The sequence below is a fragment of the Trichomycterus rosablanca genome, chromosome 13, assembly GCF_030014385.1.
Source record: "Trichomycterus rosablanca isolate fTriRos1 chromosome 13, fTriRos1.hap1, whole genome shotgun sequence".
Classification (NCBI taxonomy): domain Eukaryota; kingdom Metazoa; phylum Chordata; class Actinopteri; order Siluriformes; family Trichomycteridae; genus Trichomycterus; species Trichomycterus rosablanca.
The window spans coordinates 21,630,844-21,648,262 of record NC_086000.1 but is presented as its reverse complement, the minus strand read 5'-3'; the positions used below and the strand labels follow the sequence as shown (position 1 = coordinate 21,648,262).

The following is a 17,419-nucleotide window of genomic DNA, read 5'->3' as shown; positions in this document are numbered from 1 at the left end:
TCAGCATTTTTACTTGTAGACTTTTATAACATTTACATTTTTTTCCAAAGCGACTTACAGTATACAGTCCAAGCAATTGAGGGTTAAGGGCCTTGCTCAGGGGCCCAACAGTGGCAACCTGGCATTGGTGGGGTTTGAACCAGTGACTTTCTGCTTACTAGTCCAGTATATTAACCACTAGGCTATAACTGCCCTTATAAATTAGTAGTAATGAGAACTTGAACTTTGACGTGTAAGTTGAAAGATCCCTGCCTTACGAAAAAGTGCTTTATTTATTTATAGATTTATTTTTAACCCCTGTGTAGTATTGACATTGTCCAAAGGGTCAAAAATGACCTGCCTTCACTAACCCCATAAACTAAAGCACTTTGATTAAATGTTATACCTTAAATCTATCTTTGTGTGTATACATTTTAGGTTGGAAAAAAGAGATAATTCAGGGGGTCTGCTGTTAGACCTAGTGTGGGTCATTTTCAGGTGGCCTTATTTATTTATTTATTTATTCCAGGACTTTGGTGCAACACTACACGAGTGCAAACTAAATAAAATAGAACAGTGCAAAAAAGACAAAGATTTATTATTTTAAAGCATTAAGACAGCACAAGGGACTGGTGAGTGAAAATACACGTGTAAACAAGGCGCACTGTAGTGGGAAATCAAAGCTGTAATCTGCTGAGGTCAGCACTTTTGTCTGCTTTCAATATGAAACGAAATGCGTGAATTACGAGCAGGTAACTCGTGCCGGGTGTGCTCGTGTGTACAGTGTGCTCCGGGATAAAAGGACCAGCCTGTTCTTCTCTACAAACGGCGCGTCTCGTATAAGTGAAACTGTGGGTCAGTGTGGCGTGTGTTGCTCGGTCCATTGAGAAGATTTGTGGGGAGTGGTTGGAGCATGCGCCGTCCGACAGCAACAAGTGGCACGTCGATTCGTAACGGAAAGGAACTGCGGAACGTGGTGCTGACGTCACCAGCGCAGCCAGGTGGCATTCCGAGTGAAGAGCGCGCGGACGTGGAGGCACAATCAAAATTCCAACTCCGCACGCGAGGCAGAATGTGAGGCGCGCCCGCAGATCCCGCTATCAAACTAACCCAGCTGCACTAACAAACCAGCCTGACCCAGACACACAGCGAGAGAGAGAGAGAGAGAGAGCTCCGCCGAAACATCCTAGACGGAGCTGCGTAAAGCAACATGTCTACTGCACAAGTCTCCTCGTCGAGGAGGCAGTCGTGTTATCTGTGCGATTTGCCCCGCATGCCCTGGGCTATGATTTGGGATTTTACGGAACCGGTGTGCAGAGGCTGCGTGAACTATGAAGGCGCCGATCGGATCGAGTTTGTCATCGAGACCGCGCGGCACCTTAAGCGAGCGCACGGCTTCCAAGAAGGGAGATCCCCTGGTCCAGCACCGCCGCCCACAGTGAAAGCACAGGCGGCTATGGCAGCTAAAGAGACCGTACAGATGAACCATGTGGACGCCTCGGCTAAACAGCAGCAGCAGCAGCAGCCCGGGCTGGAGCGCTATTCCCTGAGCACGGACAGATCGCGCTACGACTACTCAGCCATCGCCGCGCATTCTGGACGCCTCCCGAACGGCTTTCCGAAATCAGACGATGGGCCTCCCGAGCTGAACAGACAGAGCCCGAATTCTCGGCGCGGCCACGGTCTGGTGACAGTACCCGGACAGATGAACGTCCCACCCAACCTGCTTCCACAGACCATGCTGAACGGCCCTCCATCAGCAGCGGGCATCTCGCAGCACAGCCTGGCCGGTCGAGCCCCTCCAACAGCCAGCATGAGCACGGCTCTGTCGCTAGAGCAAGGTAAGCGACCTGGCTCTGTGTCCAGCACTGATCAAGAACGCGATCTGAAAGAGAAGCAGCGGAACGCCGAAGCTTTGGCGGAACTCAGTGAGAGTTTGCGAAGTAGATCTGAGGACTGGGGGAGCAAGCCCAAAATAGTAAGGGACACTTTAATTACACTTTCGAACTGCACGCCGTTCGATGTCAGGTTCAAGAAAGACCACTCGCTTTCTGGGAGAGTGTTTGCATTCGATGCCATCTCCAAACCTGGCATGGACTACGAGCTAAAAATCTTCGTCGAATACCCGAGCGGATCTGGGAACGTGTTTTCCAGCGCATCCGGGGTGGCCAAACAGATGTACCAAGACTGCATGAAAGATTATGGCAGAGGGCTATCATCTGGGTTTAAGTATCTCGAATATGAGAAAAAGCACGCTTCGGGTGACTGGAGACTCTTGGGTGATTTGCTACCTGAGTCGGTGCGTTTCTTTAAAGAAGGACTGGGATCTGAAATGCTCCCGCATTCCTACATTGACGCTAGCTGCCCGTTATTGCCCTCCTCGGCTCTGGTAAACATGCCACGCTCCATGCCGTCCGCCAGCGCGCTGAGATCGGGCATGCGCAAACGCAAAGCATCGCCGGAGCCCGACTCGGCTGACGGTGCGCTGAAGTTAACCGATGAGCAGCAAAGACAGCAATGGATCGCCAGTCAAAGCGAGACTATGAAACTAACCATGGCATCGGGCTCGTTTGTGGCCTCGCACGGAGGCCCTCCGCCCCTCGGGCCCGTTCACTCCAGCCGAGCCACTCCGCCTGAATCGGCTCCTCAGAACGGACAGTCTCCTATGGCAGCGCTCATGTCTGTAGCGGACACGTTGGGCAACGCGCACTCGCCGAAGGACGGTAACTCCGTGCACTCCACCACATCCACCAGACACAACAGCAGCAGCCCCGTGTCACCCGCGTCCGTGTCAGGACAGCGGCGCCTGGCATCCCGAAACGGGGATCTAAACATGGCCGGAACGCCCTCTCAATCCGCTTCACATCAAAACATGGAGCCTGCGCACCCGCAAAACATTCCCGACTCGCCCATGGCAAACAACGGACCCCTGTGTTGCACCATTTGTCACGAACGATTAGAAGACACGCACTTCGTGCAGTGTCCCTCCGTCACCAATCACAAATTTTGCTTCCCCTGTTCGCGAGAGAGCATCAAAGCGCAGGGAGCCACCGGTGAAGTGTATTGCCCCAGCGGAGAGAAATGCCCCCTGGTAGGTTCTAACGTGCCTTGGGCTTTCATGCAAGGCGAAATCGCGACTATTTTGGCAGGAGACGTCAAAGTGAAAAAGGAAAGAGACCCTTAAAGTGACCGTGCTTCCCAAACTCAAACCGACTCGAGTATATTATATACATGTATACATGTTGTGAATATTCAACTGACAAAGTAGTCCTATGTACAGACACCCCTCTCTTTTCTTCATATATTCAGTGTTTTGAAACATGGGTACAGTGGGCAGTGTGATGTCATAGCTAATGTGAAGGAGGAGGCTGTTTGGGCATGTCAACTGATAGCGTGTTATTTTGATGGCAGTGTTATAAAGGTACAGCTGGGAAGCACTTAGCACTCACAGTTTTATTTGGGCTCATGCACTTCTTTTAGAGTGATTCCCTCACCATCCCCTATCAAGTCAGACCTGTTTCCGAACATCATTTTGTCCTCATTCAAAAACGTTCAGCAGGATTGAGCAGATATGGTTAGATTTACACTGACAGTGGGTCTTTTTGTCTCTTTATATTTTGACAACAATGTCTCACTTTTATCTTGTGTTTTCAAAGTACAATATAGTTTCTTACGTGTTTCTCCAACATTTTGATTTAAAGGTGCACGGATGCTTATGAGTAGAGCAAAATACTGTACATTGACTTTAATGCTCTGTTTGTTTATACGTTTCTGTAGTAACAGAAGACTTGTAACGTGCCTTGGAGCTAAGTAAATTGTAATAAATTCATTGATATTAATATTTTGTCTAGTGTCCGTTTGTTTAGTTTGAGCTTTTACAGCATAAATATGGTTTTTAAAGACAGCAGTAGTAGACAGGAGTGAGTTTGTGCTTTGGTAAATGGTGCAGGTTTTAGCAGAAAAGCCTTTTTTATTTTTTATGTTTGGTGTATGGCTTATGTTCTAGTAAAAGAGGTGATACTGTACCTTACATTATTTTTAAAACCATTTTGACTAAAAGCAGATCATTGTTTGCTGTAGAAGCACAGTTTGAATTTTTAAGCATAACATTTATTTTTTTTGAGTACACACACAAATTAAGGGGTCAGAAATAAGCTGTTTACTTCTCTAACTAAACCCTTTCATTCTCTGTACTTAATTTTTTGGTGGTGCTACAATAAAGTAATTATTTTGCTAAAAATCTCTTTTAAATGTTTATATTAATGAAATGATTCAGCAGTTTTATCTGGCACTATCAAAAACGTACAAGAAAAAAACATTTGGTACAGAACATGGTTTTCTGCTTCAACATATTTCTAGCTCCTATATTTTGCTGTCCTATTTCCTATATTTTGAAAAAGTAATTGCACCCTAACTTGCTGAGCTGTTGATATTATTAATGATTTTTATCTCGCACATTTCACATCTCGAAATTACCAAAAGAAGTGTACACTTAAATGCAGTACACCGAGTTCAGTTTTCACATATCTGACAGTATCCGAAGCTAGTCCGTGTACAGAGCTAACATGACTGTGGTTGTCCTTTGGGGAAAATCAGTCTTTCGTGGCAACGGGCAACCAATCTAGTTTGGTATCTGTAGCATCGTTATAAGTGTGCACGCTTTCTCTGTCATGTGTGCTATTACTGCCTGCTTAATAATCAGTCCGATTCAAATATTAAAATGCAGGATGAATTATTTACATGCGTAATTTGTTTTGTTACAGTATTGCCAGAGCTAAATGCTTTAGTCTGTGAGTGTAGGCTTGTGAGTGAGGGGGGTGTGTGAGAGGGAGAAAAAGAGGGAAAGTGCTTGCACATGCCTGAGATGCCCCTGGGGAAACATTTCTCATTTAGAATTCAGCTGGTAGTCACGTGAGCCGTCAGTGTTCCTCTTGCATTGGCTGCCATTAGCACGGAAACCAGTTGGTGCGTGGCTGTTGCCATGACTCAAGCTAATGCTCTTTTTTTCACTCCCTCCTAACAGTGCCTAGTACAAACTGTAAGTAGCACAGTTTCATCATGGTAACTAGCCATGAACAGGCCTGCAGACTCAATCAGCAGGGACTTTTAAGGTTAGAACAGTACATATGCCATGATATATGATATGTTAACCACAGCGTTTTCTGCTTTAGCTTTACTAGGACTGTAAGCTTATAGTAATGGAGTAAAACAATTTTTTCACTTAATCATCCTTGTGCTAAATTATTCAGTAAATTAAATGTACTCCCCCCTTTCATTAAGTAGCCAAAACATGATTGCTTTTCTGGAGCTGCAAGGTCAGTGTTCCTAACAAGAAAGAAACTACCAGGTTAGTGATGTGCAGATTGCATACATAAATCATCTAGCTTCAAACAGTATTGCAATGCTAGCTTGGACTGGCTTGTTTATCTGGTTTCTGACTATATGTACTATGTATGTGTATGTATGTGAACATTCAGTCATATATATATATATATATGAGTTTTCTGCACAGACAGGGACGGAAAGCAGGACTAGCAGTCAGAACAATGTTCCCTGCATAAAAACAGACTTGTGCAGACATGTTTACACATTAAAGGTGATATATTGAATAGTGGTTGCTAATAATATTCCAATTTAATGTGTGTAATTACAAATGATTTAATATTCTGTGAGTGTACATTTCTAAAAGGCGAAAATGTAGTCCTAGGGTGAGCTGTCATACATTTTGCATGTTAGCAATCTATTATTAGGCATTATACCATCATACCAACGTATTGATGTCTTGACTGAATGTTCATACATAGAGAAAGAAAAAGGGGTGATTTATTAAAGCCAATTTAACTAAAGGCCTGCAGATCGTTCTTTGTTTGGGAAGCACAGTTTGAATTTTTATATCTGAAGCATAAAAAAATCATGTTTTTTTGAGTACACACAAAAATAAAGGGGTCAGAAATAAGCGTTTTGGTTTTCTAACTAAACCCTTTAGTTCTTTGTACCTTATCTTTTTAGGCGGTGCTACAATAAAGTAATTATTTTGCATTAAAAATTCATGTCGTTCACAATTGCATTTGATATATTATTTTCTGGTGTGCCATCTGCTGTTTGGAATGGTTATTCTCCTAGATTAAGGTCATTTTTGAATAAAAAGTTAAAGTGGTTAAAAATGTACATTAGGATTTCTAGACTGTTTTTGCATATTATGCCAATCCAGTCCATTCATGCTCTTACTTCATGTTGCATGTGCATTCATGTTTTCATTCAGCAGAAATTAGTTCAGGTAACTTCAGAATTCGTTTTTTCTAAATTGCAGTCTCAGTACATGATGATTTTTTTCTCCTGCTGTGCTTACAGACGTACAGACTGAAGAGTCATGTGGAGTGGTGCATTGCAGAGAGGGCACCAGCTGCTTTCAGTTGGATCTAAGATATGGTGACTCGGTCAGGAAAGACTGCTTTCTATTGTCATGCTGAAACATACGCGGATTAGAGGGCCACTGTCTGTAGCAACAATATCCTGGGTTTCGGCTTGCACTACGCATAGTCAAGAGAAACACAAACATCCCCAAGCAACCCTGTTAAGGGGGTGGGAGGGGGTCTTGCTTTCAGTTTGCAGTCTGTACAACTCCTTAGAAATTGGAATTTGTGTATGTTTTGTGTTTGAATGTTTTCCGTTTTCAACCGTTTTGCCATTTGTAACAAAGAGTTGTGTATTCCAGTACACGTATGATTAGGCTCTGTTTAGTTCTAGCCAGTGAAACCTGATAGGCACGCTCTCTGTACTCGGTACACGTCCGAACTTGTTGTCACTTTGGGAATGACCAATACATGGCAGGAACAACAGCACTGTGTCACTGATTTTTCTTGGAAAACATGCACCCAGTTCTCAATGGCGAACTGTTTCATACGTTTGAATCATAGTAACCCAATTTGTGATGTCTGTCTTCTTTCGTAATCCGGATCGCTCTCACCCAGCCTGACCCTAGCCGGTCTGTTTGGCTCGTTAGATCTCTGCTTGCGTTGTGAAATCACTGCAGTCTGTTCCTCTTTACTGGCCAGCAAAGCTCCCTGAGTACACATATACTCTCTCACACACACACAGCCCTGTTTTGAATGTTTTTCTCTTATTCGCTCTCCCTCCCCCTCTCCAAGCGAGGCTAAAGTTTGTTCCAGCGGATAAAAATACAGCCACTCCAAAGGTTACTCTGCAGTGCTATCCTGCACGGTTGCCCATGGTAACCAGCCTTGTTCACATCATTTATTCAGGAATGTGCGGACACCAAGAGGGGGGGGGAGATGGTGGCTCATGGTTAACTCTTTGAGTCCTGGACTGTTTCTGCTTCCAGTATATTAGCTTATGCGTGTCGTCGTACCTTTTATTTAGGCCTTGTAACATAAAAATATGGTTAGAAATGTTTAATAGGACATCTAGTCTCTGAGAAAAGCATTTAAAAACCTTTGCAACATTTAGCAATGAACAAGCCTGCAGATTCAATCACCAGGGACTTTTAAGGTTAGAACGGTGCATATGCCATGATATGATATCTTAACCACAACTTTTTTGGCTTTAGCTTTACTAGGACTGTAAGATTATAGTAATAGTGATAAAGAATTCTGTTTTTTTTCACTGTTTGCTTTTTTAAAACATGAAAAATCTACCACTCAACAATGCTTTATTGTTGGTGCCATGTTTATGTTTTTTAAATAATGCTTCTTCTTTTTCCAGTGATGGCACATTTTATTTATTGTGATGGCACATTTATTCATGTTACAATCTGGTTATTAAAAATAATGCACATTCTCTCTGTTCCCTCCCATTTCTTCAGCATTTCCCAGTCTCCTTTTCTCTCCGCAGACATGTTGTTTTGTACAGTCTGAAAAGGGTTCTTCCCATATTCTGTTTTTATTCATTGTGCCTCTGAGCACAGCCATTTATAGACAGTGATGTCAGCACTATCTTTCATGGCCCAGGGCCCCCTTGGCATATAATGTATGCAGTCTCAGATATTCCATTCCATCCCAGCAAATAAGACGGCAGCTGCTGCAGGCGTGTGCTTCCTGCCTCCGTCTGCAGATATTAAACCTGCAGAGACGAATTGATTTACTGTCTCACCCTACCGCCTTCCTTTTTTTTTTTTTTTTTTAAATGGGGGGTGTTCGGCTTTCGGTTGGCGCAGAGAAGATGGATGGTATGCTCCCTTCAGGTCGCTGCAAATCTAAATTTATAGCATTATTGTGAGAGTGTTTGTATTGCACAGCCTCATTGATTACTCTCTGAAAATATTAAATTAGATACTAACCATCAGGGGAGTTCACGATGGGGCTGTTTTTCTTTTTTTTAAAGAACGCTACACTACTGCATTTTAATTAGGTATGATGTGTAAGTCCTTCTTATATAACAAATTGTTGGCTCACGAGATGGTGCTTGGTTTTGTGTTTGACTAATGACAGCGGGTTGTTAGAAAGGGGGGGACGTTTTGGCTGCATTCCAGCCTGATGTTTTTCATTTGCTTGTAAAGGACTGCAGTTTCCACTGGAATCCCTATTTGCATTTCAAGGCCAGTCCCCCCTCAAGGGCCAGCCTGTTAGAGCTTCCTGTAGTTTCCCGCCCAGGTTGGATCGGGGTTGGGGTGGGGGGTTGCTGCTTTTTGAGTTTGGTAAAGGGGGAGTTGTTTTCAAGACATGGAAGCAGACTATAGGGCACCATGGTGACTGTCCTTTCTAAAAAGCAGCCACGCTGGATTGTTCAAGCCTGGTTTCACTGGACTAATCCAAGCTATTGATCCAAGGTCAGACGAAGTACCTGTCAAAGCATAGAATAGGCTTTGTATTAAATATCTGAACAACTGATGTGTCCATTTTCAATGTTTGAATGTAATAATGAATAACATTAGTGGCATTAATGGTTATTTATGTCGATAGTGATATCTGTGGTTGGTTAAACTGGATGCTGTATTTGGAGGACTTTGTTAGGTTGTTGATTTGTGTAAAGTGAGTAAGGAAGGGGTTAACTGTTCAGCTGGGGGCTGTACAGTTCCTGGCATCTAGGCTGGAGAAATGTAGCCTCTTTCATTCCTCTGGGTTGTTTACACTACTCTCTGGCAGCCATTTTAGACTCGAGTTTGGCTACCACTGGACGCAGAAGTGGACTCAAGTTTCAAAAGCTCCCGCAGTGCACCGAGTTCAGTTCAGCAGCTTGTCCTCTCATCAGTTCTTTTTTTTTTTTTGGATGGGTGGGGGGTGGTTGTTTTTTCCTTTACACAGAGCCTCCTTCATTCCACGAGCTGGCCTCGACCCACTATATCTGGCGAGCTTTATATCACCGCATTGTTGATCACGTTTCTCTTGCTCTGCATTTAAATGACTAAACAGCGATGAATCTTTTTGTGTTTTAGATTTACCTCGCCTAAAAAGGCTTCTTGTTCTTCTGCAAAGGTTCCTGCCCCTCTTTTTGTCTGTCTGTTTCAATCGATGAAGCCTGCAAGCCTGTTTAAAATTAGGAGCTGTTCACCACGCTACAAAGATCTCGTGAAAGCTGCTCTAGCTCTGTCGTACACTTTTGCTCAAATAAGAACTGAGGAGCTTACTGAGTTAAATCCATCAGTGTAAACAGGCTTAAAGCTGCCATAAACAGAAAACCTCCATCGACCATGTAAAAACGATCTCTGACAGAAAACAAAGCATCGTTCGTAATTTATGCTTTAGCTGACAAGATTATTATCAGCTGTTTTGGTGTTAATTAGTCAGGCCTTTGAAATGTTATTTTATTAAGCCGCCAGAGGAATCTGCTGGACCTTTTGAATAGCTGTAACTATATAAAACATACGAACCTTTATGCCAGTTCCAGGAATTTTACACTCATTACAAACATTCATTTACTTTTTTTTCCGTATTACTGCGATCATTACTTGCAATGTAGTAAAAAAATACAAATGAACCCTCATCAGTTCAGCAGATCTGATTGACCTTTCCCTAAATCAATAAGCTATTTATGCTTCTGTATTGCTAGCACGTATTTGTTAAAAAAGAATCTGTGAGCCCAAAGACATTATTGACGTTTCTTCTGCTATGATGAAAGCCGCAGGCGATTTATTCACAGCTTTAACTATCACTGCAAATTGTTTCCAACCTTATCAAACTGATTTTATCTCTGCGTTTCAGACCCGAGTTTATCTCTGATCGACCTTTGAAATCAAACCAGCAGTTTATAAGAAATTTATAAGCAATTTTATTTACTGAAATGTGTCAATGGACATAAAGGTAACCTTAGCAGTTGTTAAATAAGGTTGTAAAAAGGTTGTCTTCATTTAGAAAATTGAATGAAAAATATTTTGTCATGATGCGACTGGTTTAACACTTAGTTCTTGAAAAAAACCCTACCTGAACTGGGTGCTTGGGTGGAGCAGTAGTAAATTATGCTAGCAGTAAATTATGTAACTTGGATCCAGGGCCAATTGGGCATCTACATAGATACACGACATTGACTGTCTGAGAGGGAGATAACTGAGACATCCTGTCCACAGTGTGTCCCTGCATTGTGCCTAGTAATCATACTGCTCCGTATACTTGCTTACTGTTTTATTTTGTTGCTGCACCTGTGCAGCACAGACGTCTAGTCAGAGAGGTCTGGGTTCAAATCTCAGTGGTGGTATCAACTGGCCTAACCTTTACATATAGGCATGATTGGCTGTGTCTGAGAGGGGGAGGTGGGCAAAGCTCGTGATAGATTGGCATCCAGTTATTCCTGTCTAGTGCCCAGTGTTTCCGGGTGGAACTGAACCAGCCACGTCACTGACAAGGATAAGTGGTTGATTAAAATGAATAAATGCTGCTGAAAATGATGTCTTTGATTGAGATGTTTAATTGGTGGCTGTTTCAGATGTTTTTGTACCCTGCGAAGAAAGAGAAACGTGTCTTATTGACAGTAAACTGTTATTGTGAGTGGGAACAATATAAGACTTCATCTTATAAATTAAAGGCAATTTCTAAACTTTGATACGTTCCTTATTCTGTTTGCTTGTAAAAATGATCGTGTTGATGCAATATGAACACACACGTCTGCTTGTCTGGTGTCGGTATGAAATTACAGGCTGATTTATACCCAATTTATTCTTTTTTAAGTAATTAAAATTGAATGCAGTTTTAGGGAAAGATTTTGGCACTGCTCAGAGGAGTATTAGACTTCTGTAAACTGTAAAATACTGTATTGCTATCAAGTGTTGTTTGGTTACAGTAATTTATCAAAAAGATGAATATGTGGATGATTGGTGTTTGGGACACTGGATACAGAGCATCACCACAGAGAGAAGGCCTTCAAGCTGTTCTAGTAAGAACTCTACTTCTCTGTTCAAATAACCGTAAAGACTTCTTTTAAAACATGTTTTAAAAGAACAATCATAATTGCAGAGTCACAACCTGGAATCTTAAAAGATGTTAAAATGATTTGCCTTGTATTGCATTAGTGGTGGAACAGAGGTAATTTGGTTAGTCCCTAAATAATATTGTCTTAAACTGAGATATACACACACCTAGGAACTACCGGCGACTGCACACACATTGCCACCTCTGCTGCTGAGTGAGCGATGGCTTCACTGGTAAGATGACGATGGCGTACAAACAGACGTCGTCGCTCGACTTAGTTCAGACAAGATTCAGCAATCAGCAAGGTGCAGTCATACTTGCCTCCCCCCATCACCTGGGCTAAGTGTAAACGCCCTTTCCGACCCCCGGGCCCATCTGTGGCGTGAATGGTTGCTAAGATGGTGCTTCATTAAGAAGTGTTAGATGTGCCTCGGCTGTTACCGGATGTGCCAGACTTCCCCTCACACATCCATCTTTAACTTCAAACATTCAAATAACTTAAAACGGCTGGGAATTGCTTTTGGGATGTTTTTCTGCCGCATCTCAGCTGTGAGCCGTCATTCAGCGTGCTGAATACATTTAAATACCTGGAGCCATTTGATGCATCACTTGAAAACCATTGCTGAAAAAATTTTCTGTGCATCAGTGGTTTCTTCCTGTGTGAGAACTGTCAGTCTTTGTTTTGCGTTCATGCAAACGTGTGAGTTTTCATTAATTTAGCCCATTAAGACTCCTTTTAACTGCTTATGTGTTGTGACTTTTTAACTGGTAGTTACGTCAGTGAATACAAAAGGCAAGTGAAGTGGTTTAATTTCTGTCTAGAGATTTAACACATGGTGTTCTTGTGCTACTGTGAGGTGTCTAAAAATCGGTCATTACCAGTGCTGATGGGTTGAGTTTTTTTTTTTTAAACCTCAAATCTAAGCTGCTTTATCACAGTTTAACAGCAAAAAACTTAAATTCGTATTGGCTTGCCGCCTTCTGCTCTCTGTATCTCGGCATCTGTATGGTAGGTGGAGCAAAATCTACATTTTAATTTTTTCGTAAATCTTTACCTTAAAGAACCTTAGCATTTTCCTATCTTACGGCCAGCCTTGCTGTCCGAACTGTCATTACAATCTTCTAGCCAGCACGGCTGATTTGTGGGTGTGAAAACTCTATATGTTTGAACATTTACATTTTACATTTACATTTACATTTTCAGCATTTAGCAGACGCTTTTATCCAAAGCGACTTACAGTACTGTGACAGTATACAATCTAAGCAATTGAGGGTTTAGGGCCTTGCTCAAGGACCCAACAGTGGCAACCTGGCAGTAGTGGGGCTTGAACTGGCAACCTTCTGATTACTGGACCAGTACCTTAACCACATAGGTATGAGCCAGCAGCAAAGGCCTATCAATAATGATAAATGATGTCTATGGCAGTGTGTCCTCTCTGTAGTCATTTGTAGACTGCCTTTTGCTATTTTATTGGGATTTCTGTGAATAGGCGTAACATTTATACTGAATGGATAAAGGTTAAGTATTAATCTTTTACTATCTTACTGTAGACACCTTAAAACTTGTCATTGCCTGTACAGCAATTTGAAAACTCTACAAGTCTCCAGCCCAGAAAGTCACCCAACTGCTCACAAGATAAAGTACAATATCGGTGTCTTCATCTGTGTCCGGAAAAAACAAGGACGCTCTGGTGGCGTAGTGGCATAGTAAATCATGCTAGCCCACTACCGCTGAGACCCAGGGTTCAAATAAGTCGACTGGGCAAGGACACACACATAATTGGATGTCTTCCTTTCATTGTAGTTTTAAAAGATTGAACATTTTCTTATAAATATCATAGTTTAAGGACATTAATACATTTCAGCTTGCCTTAGCCCTTGGTGGAAAGTTCAGAAGTTACTGGACACCGCGTTATCTTAATGATGAGGGCGGCTCGGTGGGTAGCACTGCTGCCTCACAGCAAGAAGGTCTTGAGTTCAATTCTCAAGTGGAGTGGTCCGGGTCTTTTCAGTGTTGTTTGCATGTTCTCCCCGTGTCTGCGTGGTTTTCCTTGGGAGCTTCAGCTTCCTCCCACAGTCCAAAGACATGTAAATTTGTCCATGACTGTGTTTGACATTAAAGACTTGAACTGATGAATCTTGTGTAACCAGTAACTACCTGTCCTGTCATGAATGTAACCAAATTGTGTAAAATATGACGTTAAAATCCCAATAAATAAATAAAAAATTTAATTATTTTAATTTTTTTAATAATGTTGAAAGGAAAAATGTATAAAACATTACCACATTACCAATATGTAACTCATGGAATTTAAACATGTCTATTATTGAAGCTCAGGAGCACTTCAGTTTCAATCATCGGGGCTTTCCTTGCATGTTTGAGTGAGATGTTTAACGATGTGTGTTGTAATCATAATTACCAGCACCTTTTCTGACATTTCCTGTAAATGTCATGGCAATCTGGCGGAGAGTGCGGCTTGTACCTGGATGTTATCATTCAGCGAGTGTTTGGAGGACCGGTTGGTACTTTAAATAGAACGGCAACGAGAGAGCGCATGGCTTGATTGGCACTAGCAATATATAATTCAGCCTCAGCCCCCAGGATACGGGGCGACTCTGTGATCTGATTACTAATCAGCTGACATGGCAACCTCTCCCACTCCTCCTGCTGCTTTGTCCTCTAGAAGGGAAGAGCAGCTCACAGCTGTAGCACACAACCTGGACTATTCAGAGAGTAAAAAGAAAAGAAAGACTGTGAGTGTGCGAGAGAGTGATGGAGAGAGAGAGACCGGGAGAAGAGCCTGTTGCCATGGAAACGGCAGCATAGGGTTATGCTGATTGGATGCTAGGGTTCTATCGCTCACTCGCTCCTTTCTCAATACTCTAAAGATTTATATTTTTCTATTTCTGTCCGCTTGAATGACTGATTAATTTATACATTCTGTGCTCTGCGGTCCAAGGGAACACGGGGGCGTAGACATTCAATGTCTGATTATTGCAGCATATATGACTGAGGAGAACAGATTGGTAAATTTTTCTGTTTGATGTATGCTGTCAGCAGAAATGTAAAAGATGAGGTGCTCGTGTGCCATACATCAAAAGTTACAGTCGTGGTAGAATCCTGTTTACTGGCGCCACCACCAGCTTTTGTATTTGTATCAGAAATTTTTGGTGACGATCAATATTTTAAACTGCCCCCCTTCTTCCCTCTACAAACACCAAAACACAATATCTTCCAAAATATAAGAACAAAAATTCTAAATTAGCTCTTAAAATGCTTAGTTCATATACTCCGATCAGCCATAACGTTAAAACCACCTCCTTGTTTCTACACACATTGTCCATTTTATCAGCTCCACTTAACATATAGAAGCACTTTGTAGTTCTACAATTACTGACTGTAGTCCATCTGTATATCTCTGCATGCTTTGTTTGCTCTCTTTCATGCTGTTCTTCAATGGTCAGGACTCCTTCAGGACCACTACAGAGCAGGTATTATTTGTGTGGTGGGTCATTCTCAGCACTGCAGTGACACTGACATGGTGGTGGTGTGTTAGTGTGTTAGTGTGTGTTGTGCTGGTATCAGAGTGGATCAGACACAGCAGCGCTGCTGCAGTTTTTAAACACCTCACTGTCACTGCTGGACTGAGAATAGTCCACCAACCAAAAATATCCAGCGTCCTGGGACCACTGATGAAGGTCTAGAAGATGACCAACTCAAACAGCAGCAACAGATGAGCGATCGTCTCTGACTTTGCATCTACAAGGTAGACCAACTAGGTAGGAGTGTTTAATAGAGTGGACAGTGAGTGGACACGGTATTTAAAAACTCCAGCAGCGCTGCTGTGTCTGATCCACTCATATCAGCACAACACACACTAACACACCATCACCATGTCATTGTCACTGCAGTGCTGAGAATGATCCACCATCTAAATAATACCTGCTCTGTGGTGGACTTTTGGAAGTCCTGACCATTGGAGAACAGCATGAAAGGGGGATAACAAAGCATGCAGAGAAACAGATAGGCTTCAGTCAGTAATTGTAGAACTACAAAGTGCTTCTATATGGTAAGTGGAGCTGATAAAATGGACAGTGAGTGTAGAAACAAGGAGGTGGTTTTAATGTTATGGCTGATCGGTGTATATACATGCTATTCTGTATGATCTATAGTTTGGTTACAACATTTTTTAACCATTGGGACTCAGTAATGACTAAATTAGCTTCAGCTAATCAAGTGTTCAAGGTGTGTTGCAGCCATGGTGAAAACTAAGGAGCTGTGACAAAAGCTGAGAATTGTACCAAAAAAAGCAATGGGTATAAGAAGGTTTCCAAGACCTTGAACATTCCTAGAGACACCACTGGGGGTATTGTCTGGAGGTTCCAGCAAGCAGCAAACCTGCCTGGCTGTGAGAGAAAACCCTAAATTTCATCCAGAGGTCTCAGCAACCTCATCAGGGCAGCAAAGAAAAAATACAGTGTTACTGTGAAAGATTTGCAAGAGGACCCGATGAAGCTCAGTGACAAATGTGTCAAATGTGACAAGATTAATTAACATCAAAGGACTTTATGGCCAGACTCCACACCATCCCACTTTTGTCCAAAAAGAACAGCAGGGGTCAACTGGAATACTCCAAAATGAATCTGGTAGACCTGCAGAGTTCTGAGACATATGGATCAGCTGTTTGTCTGGTGCAAGAAAGGCGAGGCTTATGACCAGAAGAATATCCCAACTGTCAAGCATGAAGGTGGGTCAGTGGTGTGGATAATTTTCTGCTGCAGGAACATTCTTGACCATGTCACTGGCATTATGGATTCACATTTTAAGGAGGAATGTTTTGCCTTCTGTGGTGAAATTGAACCTTGGTAGTATTTTCACTTTCCAGTAACACTATGATCCCAAACAAACTCCCAAATCAACCTAAGCCTGGTTAAAAAATCAGTCCTAGAATATTCTGAATAGTCTCCAGATTTAAATCCCATTGAAAATCTTTGGTGAGATAAAGAAAGCAGTCGCAGCAGGAAAGCCTCCATGAGCTGGAAGCGTTTGCTTGACGAGAATTGATGAAGGTTCCACCAGAGAGGTGTCAGAAGATTGTTAGCACTTACTAAAATTGCTTATTAGAGGTTATCAAGGCAAAAGGATGTTCCACTGGTGTGGAGTGATGAGACTGGGGGTTTACCTTTTAAAGTGAGGGGGTTGAATATTTCCAATTGCAATTATATACCTGCCGGCCACTTTATTAGAAAAAATTATTCCATTAGCCATCCATGTAGTGGCAGGACAGTCAATAAAATCCTACAGGGGTCACGAACTTTAGTTAATGTTCACATCTACCGTTAGAAAAGGAGAAAATTCTGAACATACTGAATGCACTATTCTAAATTTACCTTTCTGACTTTATTTCACTTGTAGATATAAATACTAATGAGAATTCTTGTTGAATTAGTGTTATAGGTAGGGCCCTACAGAATCAGCTTTTAACTGCTTTACAGTTACATCTTGGACATTTTGACTAACCGATTGCTAACTGAATTGCCGTAGGATTACTAGGACCGCCTCATAGGGAAAATTAACCAGTAAACATGAGATACTTGAATGCCATCTTTTCCACAGCTGTGTATTAGGTACGGCCTTATTTATAGTATATTATATAGTGTCTTAGATAGTATAGTATATATTTTATCTAACCTACCTATCCCACCAGGCATTCTTGTATGCACCACATTGCCTCTGGACTCACCACATTCAGCAACCTTTAACTCACCTGGTCTTTTTATGCTGCAGCCAAACCGATGCGTTTTATCACTCACCCATGAACATTTGTGGTAATAGGAACCAGAGCTGTTTTGGACCTGAAATGACCCACAAGTCCAGGAAGGAATAGCCCAGGGTTAAGTCTGCTCATTAGAATTTAGATCCCACAGTGTATTTGTTCAAGATCATGTTCAAATTTGAGCCAGACAGTACACTCATACACTGCTTCATTCCTCAAGCTCATTTTCTCTCTCCGGGGCCACAGCACAAACAGCACAGACTCCATCATTTATCAGGTTCAAAATTTCTTCAGTTCAAAACACTG

General features: G+C 42.2%; 2 protein-coding genes across 2 annotated transcripts in view; both read left to right on the top strand.

Moving 5' to 3' along the window:
- Positions 1–17,419, top strand: part of kiaa0586 (KIAA0586 ortholog) — a 169,165-nt gene that overhangs the window by 19,190 nt on the left and 132,556 nt on the right. The gene's annotated exons all lie outside the window — the stretch shown is intronic.
- On the top strand, positions 939–3,818 carry irf2bpl (interferon regulatory factor 2 binding protein-like). Its single transcript, XM_063007186.1, has one exon. It carries the CDS (start codon positions 1,190–1,192, stop codon positions 3,161–3,163), a length of 1,974 nt encoding a protein of 657 aa, XP_062863256.1. The 5' UTR covers positions 939–1,189; the 3' UTR covers positions 3,164–3,818.

Coding starts and splice junctions, on each gene's coding strand:
- irf2bpl (XM_063007186.1), top strand. CDS start 1,190: ATGTCTACTGCACAAGTCTCCTCGTCGAGGAGGCAGTCGTGTTATCTG.